The following is a 24,348-nucleotide window of genomic DNA, read 5'->3' as shown; positions in this document are numbered from 1 at the left end:
AGCTCAGGTTATCCTTGAACTTTCAACAATCCTTTGTCCTTAGCCTCCTGGGTGCTGTGGTTATCAACTTGTACCAGCACACCCAGCTGGTGACAATTTTCTGTTAGCTTTTTTTTTTTTTTTTTTTTCTTTACTTAAAGCATCAATTTCAGAGAGAAAAGATTTCTGGCTCATTTTTAGAGGTTTCCATCCATCACGGCAAGGAATGGGGCACCTCACACCATGGCAGCCAGAAAGCAGAAAGAGACAATGTCTGTGCTCCCTGGCTCTCCAGCACATGGCCTGATACTGCCCACATTTCAGCTGCTCTTCCTCCGTAAGGTCAGCATCACAGAAGACACGCTCACAGATACACTGCTCATTTCTGTGCTCTGTAATTAAACCAGGTGGACAGAATTTACCATCCCAGGTGAAAATATACAGACAAAAAAAAATCTAACACTTTATTGGAAAACAGGAATCCAAGGTAGGGGATCCTCTGCAAAGCAATAAAATCTTTGTAGTCAAGCTGGCTGGAAGTGCATACCTATATCCTAAAACGAGAGGACCCAAGAACAGATCAGAGCTCAGCTGCCACCTTTAGTTCACTGCACAGTTCTTCTTCTTAAATTATGGATTCCTCCTCCTCCTCTTCCTCCTCCTCCCCTTCCTCCTCCTCTTCCTCCTCCTCCTCCCAGACAGGATTTCTCTGTGTAGCCTTGGCTTTGTAGAACAGGCTGGCCTCAAACTCATAGTGATCCGCCTGCCTCTGCCTCCTGGAGTGCTGGGATTACAAGCATGAGCCACCAGATCCAGCAAATTTTGTTTTTTTTTAGGTTATCCGACAAGCATTCACTTCCCAGTATAGTGCTGATGAACTAGATGACTGAAGTGTGTTAAGAAGTAACCCCTGCCCTTGAGGGCGTACGTCAGGAAGACAACTGAACACATGCTGCAGTAACATGGAGGCAGGCTTTCAGCTCAGCCGAGAGCCTAGCTAGGGAAGACGCCGAGTTGTGCTGAGTAAGAGGACGCCTAAATTAAATCTCATAGGATAAGAACTTAGTCAGATCAACAGAAGAAAAACACTCATTTAAAAAGAAAACAACAAAAGGAAAAGGTCAGAGCATAAAATAGTTGGATGAACGGTAATAAGGAGAAATGTAAGGTAGAAGTAGACTGTTATTAGATTGCTACAGAGCTGGGCATGGTGGCTCATATCTATAATCCTTGCTTTTGGAAGTTGAGATGTGAGGATTGCTATGAGTTTGATGCTAGCCTGGGCTACACAGTGAGCTTTAGGCCAGCCTGGGTTACACAGTGAGTTCTAGGCCAGCCTGGGTTACACAGTGAGTTCTAGGCCAGCCTGAGCCACACAGTGAGTTCTAGGCCAGCCTGGGCTACACGGTGAGTTCTAGGCCAGCCTGAGCCACACAGTGAGTTCTAGGCCAGCCTGGGCTACACGGTGAATTCTAGGCCAGCCTGGGTTACACGGTGAGTTCTAGGCCAGCCTGAGCCACACGGTGAGTTCTAGGCCAGCCTGGGCTACACGGTGAGTTCTAGGCCAGCCTGGGTTACACGGTGAGTTCTAGGCCAGCCTGAGCCACACAGTGAGTTCTAGGCCAGCCTGGGTTACACAGTGAGTTCTAGGCCAGCCTGAGCCACACAGTGAGTTCTAGGCCAGCCTGGGCTACACGGTGAGTTCTAGGCCAGCCTGAGCCACATAGTGAGTTCTAGGCCAGCCTGGGCTACACAGTGAGCTCTAGGCCAGCCTGGGCTATACTATAAGACCTGGTTTCAAAGGGGGGCAGGGAACAGAGATGATTATGGGGTAAAATGGGGGATGATAGACCACGGAAGAACTGATGTGACACAAAAAAATTCTGTTATCGTGTGCATCATAATGAGCCATATTTAAGTAGGACAAGGACACTGAGCTACATTTTACATAAATCATTCTAAAAGCATTATACTGGACAAAAGCTGAAAAGGGGCAAGAATGGAGGACGGGTAACCAGTTAGGAGGCTACTACAATAGTTCAGGCAGAGAGAAATGAGGCCCTGAACTAACAAGTAACCTTCTAACAGGTAACCTTCTACAACCCCCCGTGCTGCTGCAGTGACCTGTGACGACCGCAGGACAGCGGTGGTAACAATAATCACTGAAGAATTAGTGCACTTACCTGTGAATTATATATACACGTCTATATTTACATATTTACATATATTATGTGTGCTCATCACTATTGCACAATTACGGATTGCCTTATTCTACATTAATAAAAAAGACAAATGTTTGAAACAAAAAAGAAAACAGCAAAAACCAAGGCTTTTGAATTCCATCTATATTACAAGTTCAATTAATAATAAATTTTATCTCCCAAATACATCATTTTAGGAAAGACACTGAACAATATAAATTATAATTTAGAAAGAAAAGTATTTAGGATGCAATCTGTAAAGTTTCTAAAATAGAAAACACCAGATTTTTCAGAATAGATCCTCACATATGAAAACCACCAGTAAGAAAATAACACAGATAAGATACAAAATTCTGTAAGGTAAGACTCAGATGAAGAGATCCACTGTATGACATTAGTATAAATATATTCTTTTTTCCCCTTGGTTCTTTGAGACAGGGTTTCTCTGCCATACAGCCCTGACTGTCCTGGATCTCACTATACAGACCAGGCTAGCCTCAAACTCACAAAGACACACCTGCCTCTGTCTCCTGAGTGCTGGGATTTAAGGTATGTGCTACCCTGCCCAGCAACACTGTAGTGTATATACACACTTGAAGATAATGAAGAGTGCATTTGAGTTTCTCAATAAACAATATATGAAATAATGTATGTTTGTTTGAACCATTCAAATATATACATACTTTAGAACACGATATTTGTATATGTGTGTATGTGCGTGTGTGTGTATATATATGTATGTATATTTTGACAATGAAAACAAATAAGTAAATACAGTTTTACACTAATAAGACCTTAGTATTAATTTATTATAAGCCTGTCTTTGTCACAAATGCTACTTAATGCATAAGTAAGACATTACCATTAAACTCACTTCCCAGATCAGAAAACTACAGCACAGCCAAATTTACTTACCTAATGTTTTCCTGCCTTTAAAAGCCTTATTAAAGCTATTAGTAACCACATATAACTAAATGTTTGTAAGAGCATTTGAATTTCACAAACAAAGTACTCTGAATCAGAAAGTCAAACTTATACTTAGGCAGTGGTAAGAATTTAGAGGCAGAAAACCTGGTTTAAATCTAGTCTTTACTACTTTCTAACTTAGAGAGCTTAGCAAATTACTAACTTACTAATTTCTCTGAGCTTTCACAGGTATAAAATGGATTAGCTGGGATTCAAAAGTTTCTTATAGAATGCTCTGTCCAGGTAAGTAATGAATCAACAAAAAGGATTATCTTTTATGACAATAAAAGGCATAAATACTATCTTAGTAAAGGGCAGGAGAGATGGGTCAGTGGTTAAGAGCATTAACTATGCTGTTCCAGAGAACCAGGGTTCAATTTACAGCATTCACATGGCATCTCACAACTGTCTGTAACTCCAGTTCCAGAGGACTCAACACCTCACACAGACAGACACACACACAGGCAAAACACCAATGGACAGAAAATAAAAATGAATAAATTAAAAGTAAATATTTGTTTAAAAATAATTAAAAAATCAAATTAAAAGACAACATTTAAGAAAAGGACACTGTTTTCCCTACTGTAACTGTCTACTGTCATTCATTGGTAAATTATCTTTACTTTCCCCCACTATCTGATAATATGTAGTTAATCTTTGTTAACCCAAGAGCAAATTTACTAATCTGAAGTTAATTGGTGAACTCTTTAAACAGGGACTCTGTACCAAGAATAAGCTGGTTAGGAATTATGATGCCCACATCTCTTCTCCTGGACACACAGAATTACTGCTAACATGGCCCTCAGCTAGGGAACATCTGGACAATAGTGCTTGCTCCCTCATGACTGAGCCCAGAAGGAAATCAAAGCTTGTGGTGCTTGTTGTCTGAGTGTCCTCTCCTCCATTAGAAAAATAAAAAAAGAGCCCTTTTGAAAAACAAAATACTTGCCTTACACAATCACTAGGTTACCTAAAATTTTAATCAGTTCAAGTAATTGTTTTAGCATTATTTATAGTACTACATGTGTGTATTTCAGTAAATTGATGCTTTAAGTAAAAAAAAAAAAAAACCAAACAAACAAAAACTAACAGAAAATTGTTACCAAGGTGGGTATGCTGGTACAAGTTAGGAGTATCACAGAGAAATGATAAATCCTAAGGTGTCAATAAGATCAAAATTAATACATCTATTCAGATATATGTTAATTACATCTTTTAAAACTCAAAACAAACCCACAAATATTACCTTGGTGTTCCTCTAAATCCATGTCAAGTTGTCTAATTTCTTCACTAAACTGATTTATTTTTTCCTTTATGTCTGTTAACCTGTTAAAAATATTAGTGAACTTTAGAGGCAATGAAAGAAAAAACACAAACGAGCATCATCAAGTTAAAAGCTTTTCTACTACCAGAACGTCATCAAAAGGTTAAAATGTATTTGTATAATGTGAGCAGTTCTGTGAGTCATGCAACTGATGAGCAGGCTGCATTGTGAAGATATGAATAACTCATTTTACTCAATACCACCAATAACAAATTATGAGAATACGCAAAGGACATTAATAAATACTTCTTCAAAGAAGATATACACATGTCCAACAGCACATGCAAAGAAGTTCACCACCATAAGCCACCAAGGAATTGCAAATAGATACTAATTCACATCCATTGGCATGGCTGTACTGAAATCACAGATACTAAAATAGACAAATCATACCAAGTGATGAAGATGTCCAGAAAACTGGACTCTTATACAGTGCAGGCAGAAATGTAAAATGTCTATTTGTATAAAAAAAATACAATGTAGTCATTTGATCTAACTTGGACTCCAAATTTATAAAGAAAACAAAGTAACCACAAAAGCTAGCAATTCCATTCCTGCATATTTACAGAAGAGAAGTAAAAATGAATGCCCACACAGAAACCAGCTCATAGATGTCATGTCAGCAATTCCTAATAGCCCCAAAATAGAAATAAGCCAAAGCCTATCAACTGATGAATAAAGAAAATACATCATATGCATGCAATGGAATATTAATTGGAATTAAAAATAAATGAAATACTGGTATATACTACACCATAGATGAGCCTTGAAACTGTTAAGCTAAATGAAAGCATGTGCCACAGAGTACCATCAGGTGTATGATTCCACATATGAAATGTCCAGAACAGGCAAGTATATGGTGACACAGAGTAGATTTCTAGTCTCAAAGTGAAGGAAGGGGTAAGGAAAGCAATGGTTAAAAGTAGTGGGCTTTGCTGGAATGACTGAATGGGGTTGTCCAACTGTAAACATAACAAATAGCTCTAAATTGTAGGCTTTCAATATATAATGTAGATAAGCAATCTCTTAAAGCTGTTTTTAAAAAGCAAGTATACTAGGCAAGGCATCTGAATTAAAACCTGGAGATTGAAAGTTCAATAAATATCAACATTGTTAATATGAACTAGATGAAAAATAACTATAAGGCCGGGCAGTGGTGGCACATGCCTTTAATCCCAGCACTTGGGAGGCAGAGGCAGGCGGATTGCTGTGAGTTCAAGGCCAGCCTGCTCTACAGGGACAGGACAGCCAAGGCTACACAAAGAAATCTTATTTCAAAAAACAAAACAAAACAAAAAAGAAAGAAAAATACCTATAAAGGATGAGCTACTATAACTTCAGGATGCGATGTGAAATATGAACAAATATAAGACGCCCGGGTCAAAGGCACTTACTGTCTCTCCATGCTGGCTATTTCCTGATTATCTTCTTTAACCTATATGGTCATGAAAGAAAACAGTATTTAAAGAATAATTCATTATGAGACTATCTGAAAGAGAACATCACTAAGAAACTATTCACAGATCCCCTTCTTCCTCAAATACACTTTTATCTATTGTCCTGTCTAGTTTTATGTCAGCTTAACACATGCTACAGTTATCTGAGAGGAGAAAACCTCAATTAGGAAAATGCCTCCACAAAATCAGGCTATAAAACCAGGTGTGGTTGCACACACCTTTAATCCCAGCATTCAGGAGGCAGAGGCAAGGGATATCTCTGAGTGCAAAACCAACCTGGTCTACACAGTAAGTTCCAGAACAGCCAGGGCTACAAAGAGACCTTGTCTTTAATTAATTAATTAATCAATCAATTAACTAACTAATAAGTAATTAAAAATCAGGCTGTTGGCAAGCCCATAAGGCAATTTCTTTTTTAGTGATTGATGTAGCAGGGCCCAGCCTACAATGGGCTGGTGGTTCTGGGTTCTACAGCAATGCAGGCTGAGCAAGCCATGGGGAGCAGCCAGTAAGAAGTAACTGTTCATGGCCTCTGCATCAGCTCCTGCCTTCAGAGTTCTTACCTGGTTTTGTTCTTAGCCTGGCTGCTTTCATTGATGAGTTATGATGTGGAACTCTTAAGTGAATAAACCTTTCCTCCCCATGTTGCTTTTAGTCATGGTGTTTCACCACAGCAATATAAGCTCTAACTAGGACACTCATCTACCATGTACCTTCACGTTAGCATATCTTCCAGAATGAGTCAGTTAACTAACAGCAAATATCTTGGATTCCTCAGACTCTCCCACATCCAAGGGTATAGCTACCAGATGTGGAAAGCCCCACTAAAATCAAATTTCATAAAAACAATGGATAACTTTTAGGGTACATATACCATGCCTTGTAGTATTTAGTGTGTGTATATATATATATTACATATTTTTAAATGTCTATATAATATATATAATATTTATCTTATAGAGGATATATATATATACATACATGCATCTATTAATCTTAGATTATCTTCAATTTGATTTTTTTATTGAGACGAGGTATCTCTATGTAGCTCATGTTGTCCTGGAACTCACCGTGTAGATGAGGGTAGCCTCAAACCCAGAGGTCCACCTGCCTCTGCCTCCCAAGTATTGGTTAAAAGTGTGTGCCACCAAGCCCTGCTTAAACTCAGATTTAACAAGCAATCCAACTAAAGAGCACTGTCTCCCTTCCTGCCCCTAATCTTTTCTTTGCAAAGAATTGCTGAAGCTTTAGAATTATTTTACAAATGTCACTACATTTTAATTTAGCTACTATATGTGGGAAGGTTCAGTAGAGTACAAATGTGAAATTCAGAGAACAACTTTCAGAAATAGTTTTCCTCCATTGATTCTTAGGATCACTCACTCTCAGGCCGCCAGGCTTAGCAGCAAGTGCTCTTACCTGCTGAGACGTCTCACAAACCAAGACTTAGACTCTAAGACCACTCTAGAAAGACTGATTCTAACAGTCATTGAATTGATCTGTAAGGTTCCAAAAACCCGCTGGGCACATGCACACAAGACCTCAGAGGAGTTCCTAAAGAGCTCTCTGCCCCATATAAAGATTAAGTTCTCTGAAGGGTCTTGGACTTAGTACATCTCAACCTAAGCTTATTCGCTATAACTTACAGCTGAATTAAAGCAAATTAGAAGTAGTGGAAAAGCTAAGGAATACATGGCACCTCAAGAAGCAGAGGCAGGCAGATCTCTGTGAGTTCGAGGACAGCCTGGTCTATAAAGCTAGTCCAGGACAGTCAAGGGTATACAGACAAACCTTGTTTTGAAAAACCAAAAACCAAACCAAACAAAACAACAACAACAACAAAAATGAAGATTTACTCCAAAACTAAGTTACTTTAAAAAATAAGATTTTTCTACATTTTCTTGGCTCATATTTCATATTGAGGTGAAGCTAACTCTTGTTTTGGGGAAGTAGTCACACTGATTTTCTTCTTAATCCATAGCTCTTAAAATAAATGGCCAGGCAGTGGTGGCACACACCTTTAATCTCAGCACTGGGGAGGCAGAGGCAGGCAAATCTCTGAATTTGAGGAGTCAGGATAGAGACAGAGAAATCCTGCCTCAACAAAACAAAACAAAACAACGAACACACAGAAGTAAATAAATGAGTGACTCTCTTCCAGCACCTGCTTAAGCAGCCGTTCCCTCTCCTGCATCGGGGACCCCATGCTTTTGTCTTCGGCAATCATCTGATCACGGTGGGACTCCAACTCATAAAGCTTCTCATGGAGCAGCACAGCCTCCTGCTTTACCTGCGAGTGGGCTATTTCCTGAGAACAAAAATGCAAAGCTTTAGTTTGTCATTCTAAGAGAAAGAAAGTTAAGATAAAGCCATGATGCTCCCTAATCAACTTGACTGCTGTCCCAGAGCCCACCCTGAGAACGCACACTGACAGCACAGGCAGGGAAGGAGCTGCCTTCAGGAACACCAGTGCCTGGTGACAAACCAGGATGTTTCAGTCTCGGAGGGAGCACACTCTGCTGATACACACCGTGATTGTAGACGCCTAACCTCCACAACCACAAGAAAGTCATGTTTACTGCTTTAATAACCCAGGCTGTGACCCTTTGCACAAGAGCACTGAGAAACAAATGTAGGCAGAGCAGTTGCTGTGGATTTACCATAGTTCCACTTTCACAAAAATAATCACCAAAATGAAACAGATGTGATAAAATTCTTTTAGATAAAAAGAGCTATAAGTGGTAACAATGAAAAAATTGACATCTGAGCCTACTGTTTATTGAGAAATTGATCTGTGGCAGTATATATTCCTCCTCAAACAAAACACTCATACATATAAAATAAAATAAAAATAAATCGCTTTCAAATGTGCATATTCAATGGAGGTTATTAATAACGCTAGAAAACAACTAACCTATTCATTTGAAAGGCTGTTTTAATCATAAACATTCCACAGTGCACTAATTTAAAACAATAAAGGACAGCTTTAAGATTATGCAAAGACAGAAGATGGCATTAATGAGTGTATGTGTGTGTGCGTGTGTGTGTGTGTTTAAGGGGGTGGTACAGGTGCCATGACACACTTCTATATAAATCCTATTTCAAGTTTTTCACAAATTTAAAAATAAGACAGGATTACAGGATCACTGTGAAGATTAAATGCACATACTGGTGCTATGAATAGAGAGCTCACAAAATTGTATAAGGATGAAATAAATGTCAAGAAAGTTCTGTCTGAAAGGGTTAATAAACAAATGTTTTAGGCCATTTTTTTTTCAGTTTTTAAAACCATACACATGCTTTTATTTTGTAAACTAAAACTGTTTTAAAAAGAAATGTGTTATGCCTTCAAATAACTTATCCCTGCCTCCTTTTTCCTGTTTGAAGTCTCCTATGGTGTATCTAAACAGTTTTTGCACAGCACTGTAGGGCAATCATTGGCTTTGTATACAGCAGTTACTAAAGAAAAACAACCACAAAACAAAAACAAACTAATCTATTTCTTACCAATCTGAGACCTTTGTGGCCCAGAATGAGGGAAAACTATATTGAACTCCTGTTAGTAAACTGCTGAGTGCATGTGTCTGGTTAGTGGTCCTCTTACTTACTTTCCAGAGCTTAGTACCACACAGGAGAACACTCCTGTGACATCATACACACAGGAGAACACTCCTGGGACATCATACACACAGGAGAACACTCCTGTGACATCATACACACAGGAGAACACTCCTGTGACATCATACACACAGGAGAAACACTCCTGTGACATCATACACACAGGAGAACACTCCTGTGACATCATACACACAGGAGAACACTCCTGTGACATCATACACACAGGAGAACACTCCTGTGACATCATACACACAGGAGAACACTCCTGTGACATCATACACACAGAAGAACACTCCTGTGACATCATACACACAGGAGAGCACTCCTGTGACATCATACACACAGGAGAACACTCCTGTGACATCATACTCACAGGAGAACACTCCTGTGACATCATACACACAGGAGAACACTCCTGTGACATCATACACACAGGAGAACACTCCTGTGACATCATACACACAGGACAACACTCCTGTGACATCATACACACAGGAGAACACTCCTGTGACATCATACACACAGGAGAACACTCCTGTGACATCATACACACAGGAGAGCACTCCTGTGACATCATACACACAGGAGAACACTCCTGTGACATCATACTCACAGGAGAACACTCCTGTGACATCATACACACAGGAGAACACTCCTGTGACATCATACACACAGGACAACACTCCTGTGACATCATACACACAGGAGAACACTCCTGTGACATCATACACACAGAAGAACACTCCTGTGACATCATACACACAGGAGAGCACTCCTGTGACATCATACACACAGGAGAACACTCCTGTGACATCATACTCACAGGAGAACACTCCTGTGACATCATACATAACCACAGGAGAACACTCCTGTGACATCATACACACAGGACAACACTCCTGTGACATCATACACACAGGAGAACACTCCTGTGACATCATACACACAGGAGAAACACTCCTGTGACATCATACACACAGAAGAACCACTCCTGTGACATCATACACCACAGGAGAACACTCCGGTGACATCATACACACAGGAGAACACTCCTGTGACATCATACTCACAGGAGAACACTCCTGTGACATCATACACACAGGAGAACACTCTGTGACATCATACACACAGGACAACACTCCTGTGACATCATACACACAGGAGAACACTCCTGGACATCATACACACAGGAGAACACTCCTGGGACATCATACACACAGGACAACACTCCTGTGACATCATATACACAGGACAACACTCCTGTGACATCATACACACAGGAGCAACACTCCTGTGACATCATACACCACAGAAGAACACTCCTGTGACATCATACACACAGAGAGCACTCCTGTAACATCATACACACAGGAGACACTCCTGTGACATCATACTCACAGGAGAACACTCCTGTGACATCATACACACAGGAGAACACTCCTGTGACATCATACACACGGAGAACACTCCTGTGACATCTATACACACAGGAGAACACTCCTGTGACATCATACACACAGGAGAACACTCTGTGACTCATACCACAGGAGAACACTCCTGGGACATCATACACACAGGAGAACACTCCTGTGACATCATACTCCAGGAGAACACTCCTGGACATCATACACACAGGAGAACACTCCTGTGACATCATACACACAGGAGAACACTCCTGGACATCATTACTCACAGGCAGAACACTCCTGTGACATCATACACACAGGAGAACACTCCTGGGACATTCATTACTCACAGGAGAACCACTCTGGGACATCATACACACAGGAGAAACACTCCTGGGCCATTCATACACACAGGAGAAACACTCCTGTGACATCATACACACAGGAGAACACTCCTGTGACATCATACACACAGGAGAAACACTCCTGGGACATCATACACACAGGAGAACACTCTGTGAAATCATACACAAAGGAGAACACTCCTGTGACATCATACACACAGGAGAGCACTCCTGTGGACATCATACACAAGGAAGACACTCCTGGGACATCATACACACAGGAGAACACTCCTGTGACATCATACACACAGGAGAACACTCCTGGGACATCATACACACAGGAGAAACACTCCTGTGACATCATACACACAGGAGAACACTCCTGTGACATCATACACACAGGAGAACACTCCTGTGACATCATACACACAGGAGAACACTCCTGGGACATCATACACACAGGAGAACACTCCTGTGACATCATACACAAAGGAGAACACTCCTGTGACATCATACACACAGGAGAGCACTCCTGTGACATCATACACACAGGAGAACACTCCTGGGACATCATACACACAGGAGAACACTCCTGTGACATCATACACACAGGAGAACACTCCTGTGACATCATACACACAGGAGAACACTCCTGGGACATCATACACACAGGAGAACACTCCTGGGACATCATACACACAGGAGAACACTCCTGTGACATCATACACACAGGAGAACACTCCTGTGACATCATACACACAGGAGAACACTCCTGTGACATCATACACACAGGAGAACACTCCTGTGACATCATACACACAGGAGAGCACTCCTGTGACATCATACACACAGGAGAACACTCCTGTGACATCATACACACAGGAGAACACTCCCGGGACATCATACTCACAGTTTCTAGGCTCTCCTTCTTTATGTTCAATGAATCCAGTTGTTGCTGAAGTGTATCTAATTCCTAAGGGGAAAAATGACAAATTTAAGTAAAACTTTTTCTTCATTATTTTACATTTCACCTATGAATGTGAAAAAGTAAAATTTGAAAATACATTCAATTTCTATCTTGCATATTGACTAGAACTTACCGGGATTTTATCCTATTTGGAACAGTTTCTTTTATTAGTTCTAAAATCCTTCCCACATACCTCCAAAAACTTGCTAAGTTTGCCACAATTATTGTGTCAGTATTCTGATCATAGTAATTATCAGAAACTTTCAAACTAATGATGCCATTGTTCAAAATTAATATTTAGAATTCTAATCTTTTGCCTAATTGCTTTTAGGGCTGAGACTTCCCTACATGGGAGGGGGATAAAGAGAGAAGATGGAGGGAGAGAGGGGAAGACAGTTGGCCACACAGGGAAAGGGGAGGATGAGGATGAGGAGGAGCACATGACAGAGAAAGAACCACTGACCAGTCATTCACACAGGGAAAGGGGAGGAGGAGGAGGAGGAGGATGAGTACATGACAGAGAAAGAACCACTGACCAGTCATTCACAAACCCATACAAAACTTAATACACTTCCATAATAGTTTGCCATTTCTACAATATCATTCCTTCAATGAATTATTTATCTAATTTTTTGCCCAAGATAAAATTTATTAAATTTGATGGGCAGTGGTGGTGCACGCCTTTAATCCCAGCACTCAGGAGGCAGAGGCAGGTGGATTGCTTTAAGTTCAAGGCCAGCCTGGTCTACAGAGTGAGTTCCAGGACAGCCAGGGCTACATAGAGAAACCCTGTCTCAAAAAACCAAAACCAAACAAAATTAAATGAAGGACTATCTGGGAAATAAATATTCATTACTGGAAGTTATTGGCCAAATTTTTTAGTAATCCTTTACTTAAGGGTCATCTGGGCTTAAAGGCCCACGGTTCTGTTTAACACGAGGAGGATTATCATCAGACACCTAACCTGTTCTTTGCAGCAATACAACTAGGGAACATTTCAAATCAGGGACATAATGGGTTAAAAAAAAGTTTACTGCTTATCAAACAGGGAAGAAAATGAAAGAATATTAATATCCATGTGGCTCTGGCCTATAAGCCCCTTTAATATTTCTATTAAAAGTCCATAAAATCCAAGTTTTTAGACCATGTGTGGTGATGCATGTCTTTAACGCCAGCACTTGGGAAACAGAGGCAGGAGGACCTCTGTGAGTTCAGTGTCAGCCTGGTCTACAGAACTAGTTTCAAGGTAGCCATGGCTATATAGTGAGACCCTGTCTCGAGTTAAGTAAGTACATCCAAGTGTTTTCATATAAATTTTTGACAAGCAAAGTGGAAGATGCAGAGAACTACACTATTATGTATTTTTTAAAAAGCTCAAACACCATGCAGCATAAGAAAATGAATTCTGGGGCTAGTCATGGTGGCACACGCCTGTAATCTCAGCTCTTGGGAGGCAGGGGCAGGCAGATCTTTGTGAGTTCAGGTGTAACCTAGTCTACAAAGTCCAGGACAGCCAAGGCTATGCAGAGAAACCCTGTCTCAACCCCCCCCCCCCCAAAAAGAAAATGAATTCTGTATCAGTGTCTCACTGACATAGCCCAGGGCAATATCACCTGCAACAGTTTCTCGTTTGTGGTTTTCATTTCTATGTATTTGACTTGTTTTTCAGGAGACATATTTTTGATAATGCCATCCGCTGCTTGCTTTTCTTGTTCAACTTCTTCTTCTACACTTCTGATTTGTTTTTCCTTCCTGAAAGCAAAAGCATGCAATGTTCCTGTTGGTATATTGAGGGGGGGGGGGAATAATCAAATAGTTTTATTTAGAGGTACTTAAAAAAAATCAACCATGGCCAGGCGCAGTGTCACATGCCTATTATCCTAGCACTTGTGGAGGCAGAGGCCAGCCTGGTCTACAGAGTGAGTCCTGGTCAGCTAAAGCTACACAGAGAAACCCTGTTTCAAGAAACAAAAACAAACAAACAAACAAAAAAACAACTACAAAAATAATCAAGCATAGTGTATGAAAGTTCTTTTATTTATATTTCAAAACTATATACAACTTGATCCCATCACACAGACTTAATATACTTTTCTCTTCTATGCCCCCAAATCCTATTTCTTTATTCTCTATTTCAATGTGTGAAAAAATAGAAAGATTATCACATACAATCTCTCAGACCTTTTACATACGAAGGCTCATTTAATCTTCTAGTGACCATACTCCAAAAGTAAGTTTTGGTTTTAAAATATTGATTTTCAAACATCAGTAGTAACAGCATTCTTTGATCAAGATAACTCTATATAGAAAGTTATTATGTCTGGGATGTTGTAGCATACACCTTTAATTCCAGCAATCTAGAAGCAGAGGCAGGTGGATATTTATGAGTTGAAAGCCAGCCTGGTCTACAGAGTGAGTTCCAGGACAGTCACAGGTACACAGAAAAACCCTGCCTTGAAGAAAAAGGAAAAAGAAAAAGCAAGCAAGCAAGGTGCTATGTAAATCACATAAAGCAAGGCAGCTCTAACTGAACTGGCCAGTACAGTGAGCTACACTGCAATGTGAATATGTTTTTAGGATTTATTTTATCTCTTGTGAGTGAGTGTTTTGCACCCATGTATGTATGTGCTCCATGTGTGGGGCTGGTGGCACAGAGGTCAGAAGTGGTGTCAGTTCACTGGAACTGGAGTTACAGGGAGTTAGTTGTAAGCCACCAAGTGAATGCTGGGAATCAAACTCCAGTGCTCTGAGAACAAGTGCTCTTAACCACTAAGTCATCACGCAACCTGTACAATTTGATTTTTTTTTTTCACAATTTGATTTTCTAAAAAGAAAATCATAGGTTGGGTGAGATGGCTCAGTGGGTCCAAGTGCTTGCTGCTGATAGTCTTTCAATCCATGGACACCAAACAAGACAGAAGCAAATCCATATATGCACTATGTGATATGAGCATCCACCACCACCAGGATTATCGTAACATCACCATCACCATCATGTCCTAATACAAACCTAAAAAGAAATAATACCTTAATATCAACAATATGTTTTACTTAAATTTGCTTTTACTTATTAATTTAAATACAGTGGGCATTTAGCAAAAATATTTTAGCACCCTAACACATTAACTTCCTGAAAAACTCAACTATTGTATAATAGTATTAATGATTATCCTAATCATGCAATCACAATATATTTACAAGAAATATCACTAGTGTGCCCTGTGTTTCATTTTCTACAGAGTCAATTACTAATAGGATAAACTTTCTTTTTAAAAATGGTATTTTTATTAATTATTTTAGAATTCATATAATGTATTTTTATTCCTACAGCCCATTCCTCCCACATCTGCCTCCTCTACCCTCACATAGCTCCCTCTTCCCAACTCTGTGTTATCCCTGCTGTCCCCAGTGCAGTGAAGCTTGTGCTATCCCTGCTGTCCCCAGTGCAGTGTAGCTTGTACTATCCCTGTTGTCCCCAGTGCAGTGTAGCTTGTGCCATCCCTGCTGTCCCCAGTGCAGTGCAGCTTGTGCTATCCCTGCTGTCCGCAGTGCAGTGCAGCTTGTGCTATCCCTGTTGTCCCCAGTGCAGTGTAGCTTGTGTTATCCCTGTTGTCCCCAGTGCAGTGCAGCTTGTGCTATCCCTGCTGTCCCCAGTGCAGTGCAGCTTGTGTTATCCCTGTTGTCCCCAGTGCAGTGCAGCTTGTGCTATCCCTGCTGTCCCCAGTGCAGTGCAGCTTGTGCTATCCCTGCTGTGCCCAGTGCAGTGTAGCTTGTGCTATCCCTGCTGTGCCCAGTGCAGTGTAGCTTGTGTTATCCCTGTTGTCCCCAGTGCAGTGCAGCTTGTGCTATCCCTGCTGTCCCCAGTGCAGTGCAGCTTGTGTTATCCCTGCTGTCCCCAGTGCAGTGCAGCTTGTGTTATCCCTGCTGTCCCCAGTGCAGTGAAGCTTGTGCTATCCCTGCTGTCCCCAGTGCAGTGCAGCTTGTACTATCCCTGTTGTCCCCAGTGCAGTGTAGCTTGTGCCATCCCTGCTGTCCCCAGTGCAGTGCAGCTTGTGCTATCCTGCTGTCCGCAGTGCAGTGCAGCTTGTGCTATCCCTGTTGTCCCCAGTGCAGTGTAGCTTGTGTTATCCCTGTTGTCCCCAGTGCAGTGCAGCTTGTGCTATCCCTGCTGTCCCCAGTGCAGTGTAGCTTGTGTTATCCCTGTTGTCCCCAGTGCAGTGCAGCTTGTGCTATCCCTGCTGTCCTCAGTGCAGTGCAGCTTGTGCTATCCCTGCTGTGCCCAGTGCAGTGTAGCTTGTGCTATCCCTGCTGTGCCCAGTGCAGTGTAGCTTGTGTTATCCCTGTTGTCCCCAGTGCAGTGCAGCTTGTGCTATCCCTGCTGTCCCCAGTGCAGTGCAGCTTGAGTTATCCAGCTTTCTTGGGAGCGGGGGCCTGCCCTGCAGTATAATTGATCTACCAGGGGTCATAATATTAAAGAAGTCGGAGAGAATTTATTTTCTAGGTGTGGTGGCCAATGCCTTTTAATCCCAGTATTTGAGCAGCAGAGGCAGGTAGATCTTTGTGAGTTCAGGATCAGCCTGGTCCACACAGGGAGTTCTGTGCTACGCAGAACTACATAGTGAGGAGCCTGTCATAAAAGGAAAGAGTGAGCTTGATTTAACATAAACTTTTTTTATATCAAGAATTTGTATCATGAATTTGTCATGGGTTTTCAAAAATCTGATTAACCTATGATCATTTACTGCCTCTGCTCATAGAAAGCAACTTCCACTGTCTTCAACCATTTAGCAGCTAAGTCCATTGGGGCCACATACTCCATACCTTCTATAGACTCACATCCAGCATACTCTATACCTTCTATAGACCCACATCCCATATACTCCATACCTTCTATAGACTCACATCCAGCATACTCTATACCTTCTATAGACCCACATCCCAATGCCCATATACTCCATACCTTCTATAGACCCCACATCCCATATACTCCATACCTTCTATAGACTCACATCCCATATACTCCATACCTTCCATAGACTCACATCCCATATACTCCATACCTTCTATAGACTCACATCCCATATACTCCATACCTTCTATAGACTCACATCCCATATACTCCATACCTTCTATAGACTCACATCCCATATACTCCATACCTTCTATAGACTCACATCCCATATACTCCATACCTTCTATAGACCCACATCCCATATACTCCATACCTTCTATAGACTCACATCCCATATACTCCATACCTTCTATAGACCCACATCCCATATACTCCATACCTTCTATAGACTCACATCCCATATACTCTATACCTTCTATAGACTCACATCCCAATTAACTCCATACCTCTATAGACCCACATCCCATATACTCCATACCTTCTATAGACTCACATCCCATATACTCTATACCTTCTATAGACCCACATCCCATATACTCCATGCCTTCTATAGACTCACATCCCATATACTCTATACCTTCTATAGACTCACATCCCATATACTCCATACCTTCTATAGACCCACATCCCATATACTCCATACCTTCTATATATTCACATCCAGCATACTCTATACCTTCTATAGACTCACATCCCACATGCTCCATACCTTCTATAGACTCACATCCCATATACTCCATACCTTCTATAGACCCACATCCCATATACTCCATACCTTCTATAGACCCACATCCCATATACTCCATACCTTCCATAGACTCACATCCCATATACTCCATACCTTCTATAGACTCACATCCCATATACTCCATACCTTCTATAGACTCACATCCCACATGCTCCATACCTTCTATAGACTCACATCCCATATACTCCATGCCTTCTATAGACCCACATCCCATATACTCCATGCCTTCGATAGACCCACATCCCATATACTCCATACCTTCTATAGACTCACATCCCAAATACTCCATACCTTCTATAGACCCACATCCCATATACTCCATGCCTTCCATAGACTCACATCCCATATACTCCATACCTTCTATAGATGCACACCCCATATACTCCATACCTTCTATAGACTCACATCCAGCATACTCTATACCTTCTATAGACCCACATCCCATATACTCCATGCCTTCTATAGACTCACATCCCATAATCTCCATACCTTCCATAGACTCACATCCCACAACTAGCACAAGGAAACTAACTTAGGACATTTCCTAAAAACATCTCAGAATAAACAAATAAACTATGAAGAAAATGAAATGCACAACCAGGAATTTCTATGTATTTTTGCCTCACTGTTGAACAGACAGTTGTATTTTCCCTCTGACATCAATAACTATCTATTAACAATGTGCTTTCAACTGCCAAAATTTAGTTGAGTGCACGAGCTCGCATAAGTCTGAAGTAGAAAATGCCATTTATTTAAATTTGTGTTTTATCAAATTTACTAAGGCACCAAAACACTCTTTTGGGAAAATAAGCATGCAACAAACACATGTTTCTTGCTATGTCCACTGCAGAGAGATGGGAGCTAATATTGTACAGTATTCTATTTTACAGGAGGTTAAGATTACATCACAAGGAAGGTATCTTGTTTTCTTAGGGCATATAATGGCTCTCAGGTCTTTAGATAGCTTGAGTACTTTGCCCCTGTTGTAACTTGGCAGTAGAGTGACTAATAAAAGCAAGATATCATAAAAAGGAGCAAACAGAAATGTTGAGACGCAGTGGAATATAAAACTTGGTGGCATATTTTTAATTTAACAAAATACAAAATAGCTTTATAATTAACCCATATTACTTTAGAAACATCTTTCAAAAATGCTCTCCATAGTATACTTTCAGCTATGAAATAAAATTATTAATATTTCATAAAATTCTGAAGCAGAACACAAAAACTAAGCAACTTATGTTGTTTGTTATGCTTAGAAAGTCAAGGGCGTCTTTAAGAAGTTAGGTTCTAGTCAATGTTTTGCTACGGAAGCCCAGCTTCTTCTTAATCACTTGTTTCCTGGGTACAAAGGTTAAATCAAAGTGAGCTGCAGTCATCTGACATAGGCTGCTCTAAAGGTGTAGACCCAGAATAAATCTGAGCACCCCTGTCTGATACAAAAAGGACAAAGAGAAGGTAAGATCTTACATGCTTAAGGTCTAGTTGGTCTTGGTGGTTTTTTTTTTTTTAATTAAGCTTGTTTAGTTTGTAGAACAATCCTTTCTTTTAGTGACTACAGAGCAGAAAACATAATCATATTTTCACGCTGCTGTAGAAATATTATAAACATAGGAAAAGGTCATCAGGTCTTTACAAATGAAGTTATAATGGAATACAAAAGTTTTCATTTAGTTAATCAAATTTTTAAGAACTTAAAAAAATGTTAACTGGAGAAGTCTGAAGTAACATTAACCTTCAAAAAATTTTATAAGGATAAGATTAAAAGACTCACCAGTTGGAACTGCTGAAGCTGGGTGGTACCTAATATTATTACTAAGCTTTTCAAGAACAATTTCTAATATAAGTTTATTATTTAAGCTTTAAAACTTAAAAATCAAACGTAGTTAAGGAAATAAAGAACAATAACTGCCAAGCATTAACATCTCACTTCACATGTATTATATTACGGCATAAATATCTAAAGTACTGAAGAGCAAAATTAGTTCTGGACTTTAACAAAAACCAAAATAAATACAGCATCTTTTTATCTCACTGCACTTACTAAGTCATATAAAAATAACCAAAATTCCTAAGATTGTACTGAAACTTCACTTAAGAGAACATGATTCCTATATTTGCATCATTCTTTTTTGTACAGATTTAGTTTTTCTGTGAAAAGGGCTCTAAAAACAATAAAGCAGCTAATGAAAACATGCATTTTTCCTGATTTTATTAAATCTTTTTAAAACCAAAAATCATTTCAAAATGGCTTTCAAATTGAGAAAACCTCAAAAGAAATGCCCTTACTTAAGTGTCTTTAAAAACAAAAACAAAACAAAACAAAACAAAAAATTGTCTTCTTTTAAAACCATCTTTCTGAAGAAAATGTTTTCGTCTGGGGATTTATGTAACATCATAATGGTTAATATTCACTCTCTGCTGATGTTTACCCTAGCAAAAAATACAAGCATATGTGAAAAGGCCTGCAGATGGTGTGGGTTACATTGTTAACCATGGTAATGCTGCAGATACGGTGTGGGTTACATTGTTAACCATGGTAATGTTACAGACATGGTGTGGATTGCAATTTTAAACATGGTAATTCTACAGACATGTTGTAAGTCCCCAGACTATATGTTGCTTTTAATTCTAGAATTCATCAAGAAAACTTTTCCAACATCACAACTTTCTTTTAGCACACTACAGAAAACAATTACTACATGATAAGCATAATATAATCCTCCAGCTCCTTCTCCCCACTGGTTCACAGCCCTATCTTGACTCTACTTTATTCCTCATATGTGTTTTGAGACAGGGTCTTGGTTGTCCTGGAATGCGTATGAGGAGGGTGACCTCACACACAGAGATCCTCCTGCCTCTGCCTCTGCCTCCCGAATGCATGTGCCACCACACCAGTTGCTTCTGTTCCTCACCAACTCTTCACTTCTATCAGTTAACAAAATGTGCCCTGTCTGTTTCTCTAGCCATTCTTCTCCCAGGGCTGTTGCCCGCCCCTCCTCACTCATGCCTGCACACCACTGGGGACATTAGTACCAAGTTTACCGTGCCAGTGAGCAGTGCAAGCTATCAGAGCGGCTACACAGCCACTCCTGGAGACTATTAGCAGGTAAGCTAGCTTTCATGAGTGACAGAGGCATCTCCCTTTTAAAGTCAACGGTGTGGAGTAAATTGTAACTTGATCTCATTTCTGGTTTTAAAAAGGTATTACAATTTATATGATATAAAATGTATATTGTATAAAATCCAGGAAGTGAAGTCGCTTTTTCTAGCAAACTTGACTATAAAAATACAATAAGAAGGAGAATAAAACTAAACACAACATTGACAGCTAAACAGATCATTGAAATCAGTGAACAAATGGACAATAGTCCAGCACTGAAAAATAAGAAATTCTTATCACATATAAGCAAACAAACATCAGTAACTTGAAAAGAATCTTTTTGCTCTACTTAGTTTTTCTACTTCTTGCTTGGATGCAATAATCTCTTTAAAAATCTTAAGACTTATAACAAATGCTTTAAGGCATAAAAGACTAAATTTTAGAAGACTCCTAAAGATGACAGGAAATAATTATATCCTTTCAAACATATTTGTCTGTAAAAATATAACTACTAAGAATATTACTTTTCAATAAAGGGTAATTTCTACTTTGAGCAACATAGAGAATATACCTATTACTGTCACCTATATTCAAAACCTGACAAAATAAATGTTAAAGGTAAAGGGAAGTATAAACTCACAAGAACAGAGAAAATAGACTAGGAATTAACAGTAATAAAAGTTAGAAGTCTGAAAGTTAATACTTAAACGGTAACTGCAAAAGCAATTTTTTCACATGTTAATGAAAAAGCAGAAAATCCAATTGATTTCTATTACAGGAACTTAAATTGGTCCAGAAATTACCATTATCAGGTATTCTGGAGGCAGAGGTATGAAGTCCTCCAAACCCTACCCTCACAGATGACACTGAGGAGCCAGATGCTGGGGTGAAAACCTGCTAGCTCAGAGAGGCAGAGGAAGCACCCAGCTGACCTTCCTACTCAGCTCAAGTCCCTATGGAAAAGGCCATAGGGCTCGCGAGCTCAGCTGACAGCCCAGGAGGAAAAGGCCAAACACCCCAAAGCCAAAGGCCAAGGAGCTGAGGAGCTGAAAAGATGGAGCTAAAAGCACCTTGTACTTCTTCTACACGATGCATTAAATGCCTTCAACTCACAGTCCCTTCTATTCTTTAATCCTCTCAGCTTGTTTCTTGCTCTGCCTCTTGATGTAGGGCTAACTTTCAAAACTCCTGAGTACAGAAAGCTCTTGGGTTAAAGGTGTGTGTTAGGGCTCAGCCACACCAAAACAGATACAGGTTTTTACAGTTCACAATCTCAGGGATCACAATGAGATCAAATATCCTGTAACATTTTCCCCTTTTTGCCTAAATAAAATACCTTTTTCTGAAACATCAATAAACTAGGTACTATCTGCTTTAAAAAAAAAAAAAGGATTCATAATTCCTAGTCTATTAGTATTTGGCAATCTTGGAGAAAGTATTCTACAATCTATCCTATCTCGGTGAGTCCAAAGTTCTGTACCTAAATCACTTTGTATCAAAACTTGCATTACAAATTAAAAACTATCTTTAGACTTAAAACATCTTCTTAAATCCCAAACAATTAAGCTTAATTGTAAGACTATAACTATTTAGTCTTCAACCCCATCAGAGACCTGAGAAGGATAAATATTATCTGAATAAACAAAGGCAAGCAGCTTCCAAAACTATAAAAAAGACAGATATTGATGGCTGCCTGGACAGTCACCCAAGATATCTCTATAATGTTGGAGCATCATCTTCTGCCTTCTGGCTCAGAATATCTGACAGATTTTTAAAATATATTTTATTAATTTATTCATATTACGTCTCAATTGTTATCCCATCCCTTGTATCCTCCCATTCCTCCCTCCCTCCCATTTTCCCCTTACTCCCCTCCCCTATGACTGTGACTGAGATGGACCTCCTCCCCCTGTATATGCTCACAGGATATCAAGTCTCTTCTTGGTAGCCTGCTATCCTTCCTCTGAGTGCCACCAGGCCTCCCCATCCAGGGGACGTGGTCAAATATGGGGCAACAGAGTTCGTGTGAAAGTCAGTCCCCACTCTCCACTCAACAGATTTTTATTGAAGCAGGTATAAAGAAGGACTTGCCTCCCCTGTCCTTGCAAAGCTCAGCAGTTGACTTTTCTGCATCCAGTTTATTCATTACTTTGTCTGCAGTGGAAGCAAGGGTGATTCTTGCCCAGTGGCTAGCTTGTCACATATGAAGCCATCTCCTAAAAGAGCATTTTTTGATGCTCATCATCGTCTTCAAAGTCAAAAGAGGGTGCTGCCAGGAGTTGACATGTCTCATTGTCAAAAAATTCTCAAATTAAAAAAATATCTTTAAATGCCACATTCTACGTATTTCTGAGGTTTTTGAAGACCATCTATCTATCTGCAGTATATCTGAACCACTAGTTTCTAGTTATATATTGATTAAAGGTATGTGTTAGGACTCAACCACGCCAAACAAGAGACAGGTTTTTGCAGTTTACAATCTTAGGGATCACACTGGGATCAAATATTCTGCAACAACCTTTATGTAAGGTAAGAGATTTTTCTATGGAGGAATAAAAGACAATTTGGATACTAGAGCCAAGAGAATGGAGGAACATTGCTAAGATTAAGTTATAGCTGACACACCAAATATTAATATTAAATAACCTTTTTACTACTCGGTTCTTAGAATGATGGCTACAAAGCCTTCTTTGTATGAGAATCAATTTAGAAAAGTTATTTTGTGGAATCCAATGAGCCTGAAAGCTAATGACATTTGAGAATTCTCCCCAAAGTCCAGCAAGTTCATTCGTCAGGAACGTCTAAAGTCAGTAATATGTACACAAACACAGTTCCCTGCTAGTTGCTCTGTTCCCCACTTTACCATTTGACCTCCAAGCAAAATATTAACAAATTCAGATTTTTAAAAAAGCTCCCCTAAGCTGGAAAGTTAAATTCATGAACATAAAATATATTCATAAAAAATAGAAGATAACAGAGTAGCACAAAGGGAGGGGAAAAAGGAAGGGAAGCAGAGAGGGAGAGGGAGCAGTATGAAGAGGAAACGCACCCATGCGGCAGGGCCTGTGCTTTAGAATCTAAAGGATGCAGCAAAAATGAACTTTACACATAAAGTTGAGATTGTCTCCAAAAAGCAGAGTAACCCCCAAAAGATAAACAGAAAATAAAGATTTGAAAAAAGAAAGTTATTCCAGATGGTCCAATACTCAATTTAGGCAGTTCTATAGACGGTATTATCAATCAATGGAATAAGTCAGAAATTAATTTTCTCAGCACCGAGTGATATATCTTCCAGGTTGAACAGGACAAGAAGGTACCCAGTT

The 24,348-nt window shown here is 39.9% G+C and overlaps 1 protein-coding gene and 1 long non-coding RNA gene across 2 annotated transcripts in view; one reads left to right on the top strand and one right to left on the bottom strand.

The window, feature by feature from the left end:
* The window catches only part of Ift74 (intraflagellar transport 74), an 86,755-nt gene that overhangs the window by 32,484 nt on the left and 29,923 nt on the right, over window positions 1–24,348 (bottom strand). Inside the window, exons 8-12 of the mRNA XM_051164294.1 lie at window positions 13,876–14,014; window positions 12,206–12,268; window positions 8,092–8,235; window positions 5,865–5,905; window positions 4,393–4,472 (exon numbers count right to left, since the gene is read on the bottom strand). Coding sequence (XP_051020251.1) covers window positions 4,393–4,472; window positions 5,865–5,905; window positions 8,092–8,235; window positions 12,206–12,268; window positions 13,876–14,014 — 467 coding nt within the window. The remainder of the gene's footprint in view (window positions 1–4,392; window positions 4,473–5,864; window positions 5,906–8,091; window positions 8,236–12,205; window positions 12,269–13,875; window positions 14,015–24,348) is intronic.
* On the top strand, window positions 15,876–16,649 carry LOC127205129 (uncharacterized). Its single transcript, XR_007832589.1, has 5 exons — window positions 15,876–15,915; window positions 15,952–15,985; window positions 16,092–16,125; window positions 16,406–16,439; window positions 16,616–16,649. It is a non-coding gene; the product is annotated as an uncharacterized LOC127205129 (long non-coding RNA).

The sequence above is a fragment of the Acomys russatus genome, chromosome 2 (genome assembly GCF_903995435.1).
Source record: "Acomys russatus chromosome 2, mAcoRus1.1, whole genome shotgun sequence".
In the NCBI taxonomy this organism is placed as follows: Eukaryota; Metazoa; Chordata; class Mammalia; order Rodentia; family Muridae; genus Acomys; species Acomys russatus.
The sequence above is the reverse complement of the archived record's forward strand: the minus strand, read 5'-3'. Positions and strand labels throughout refer to the sequence as shown.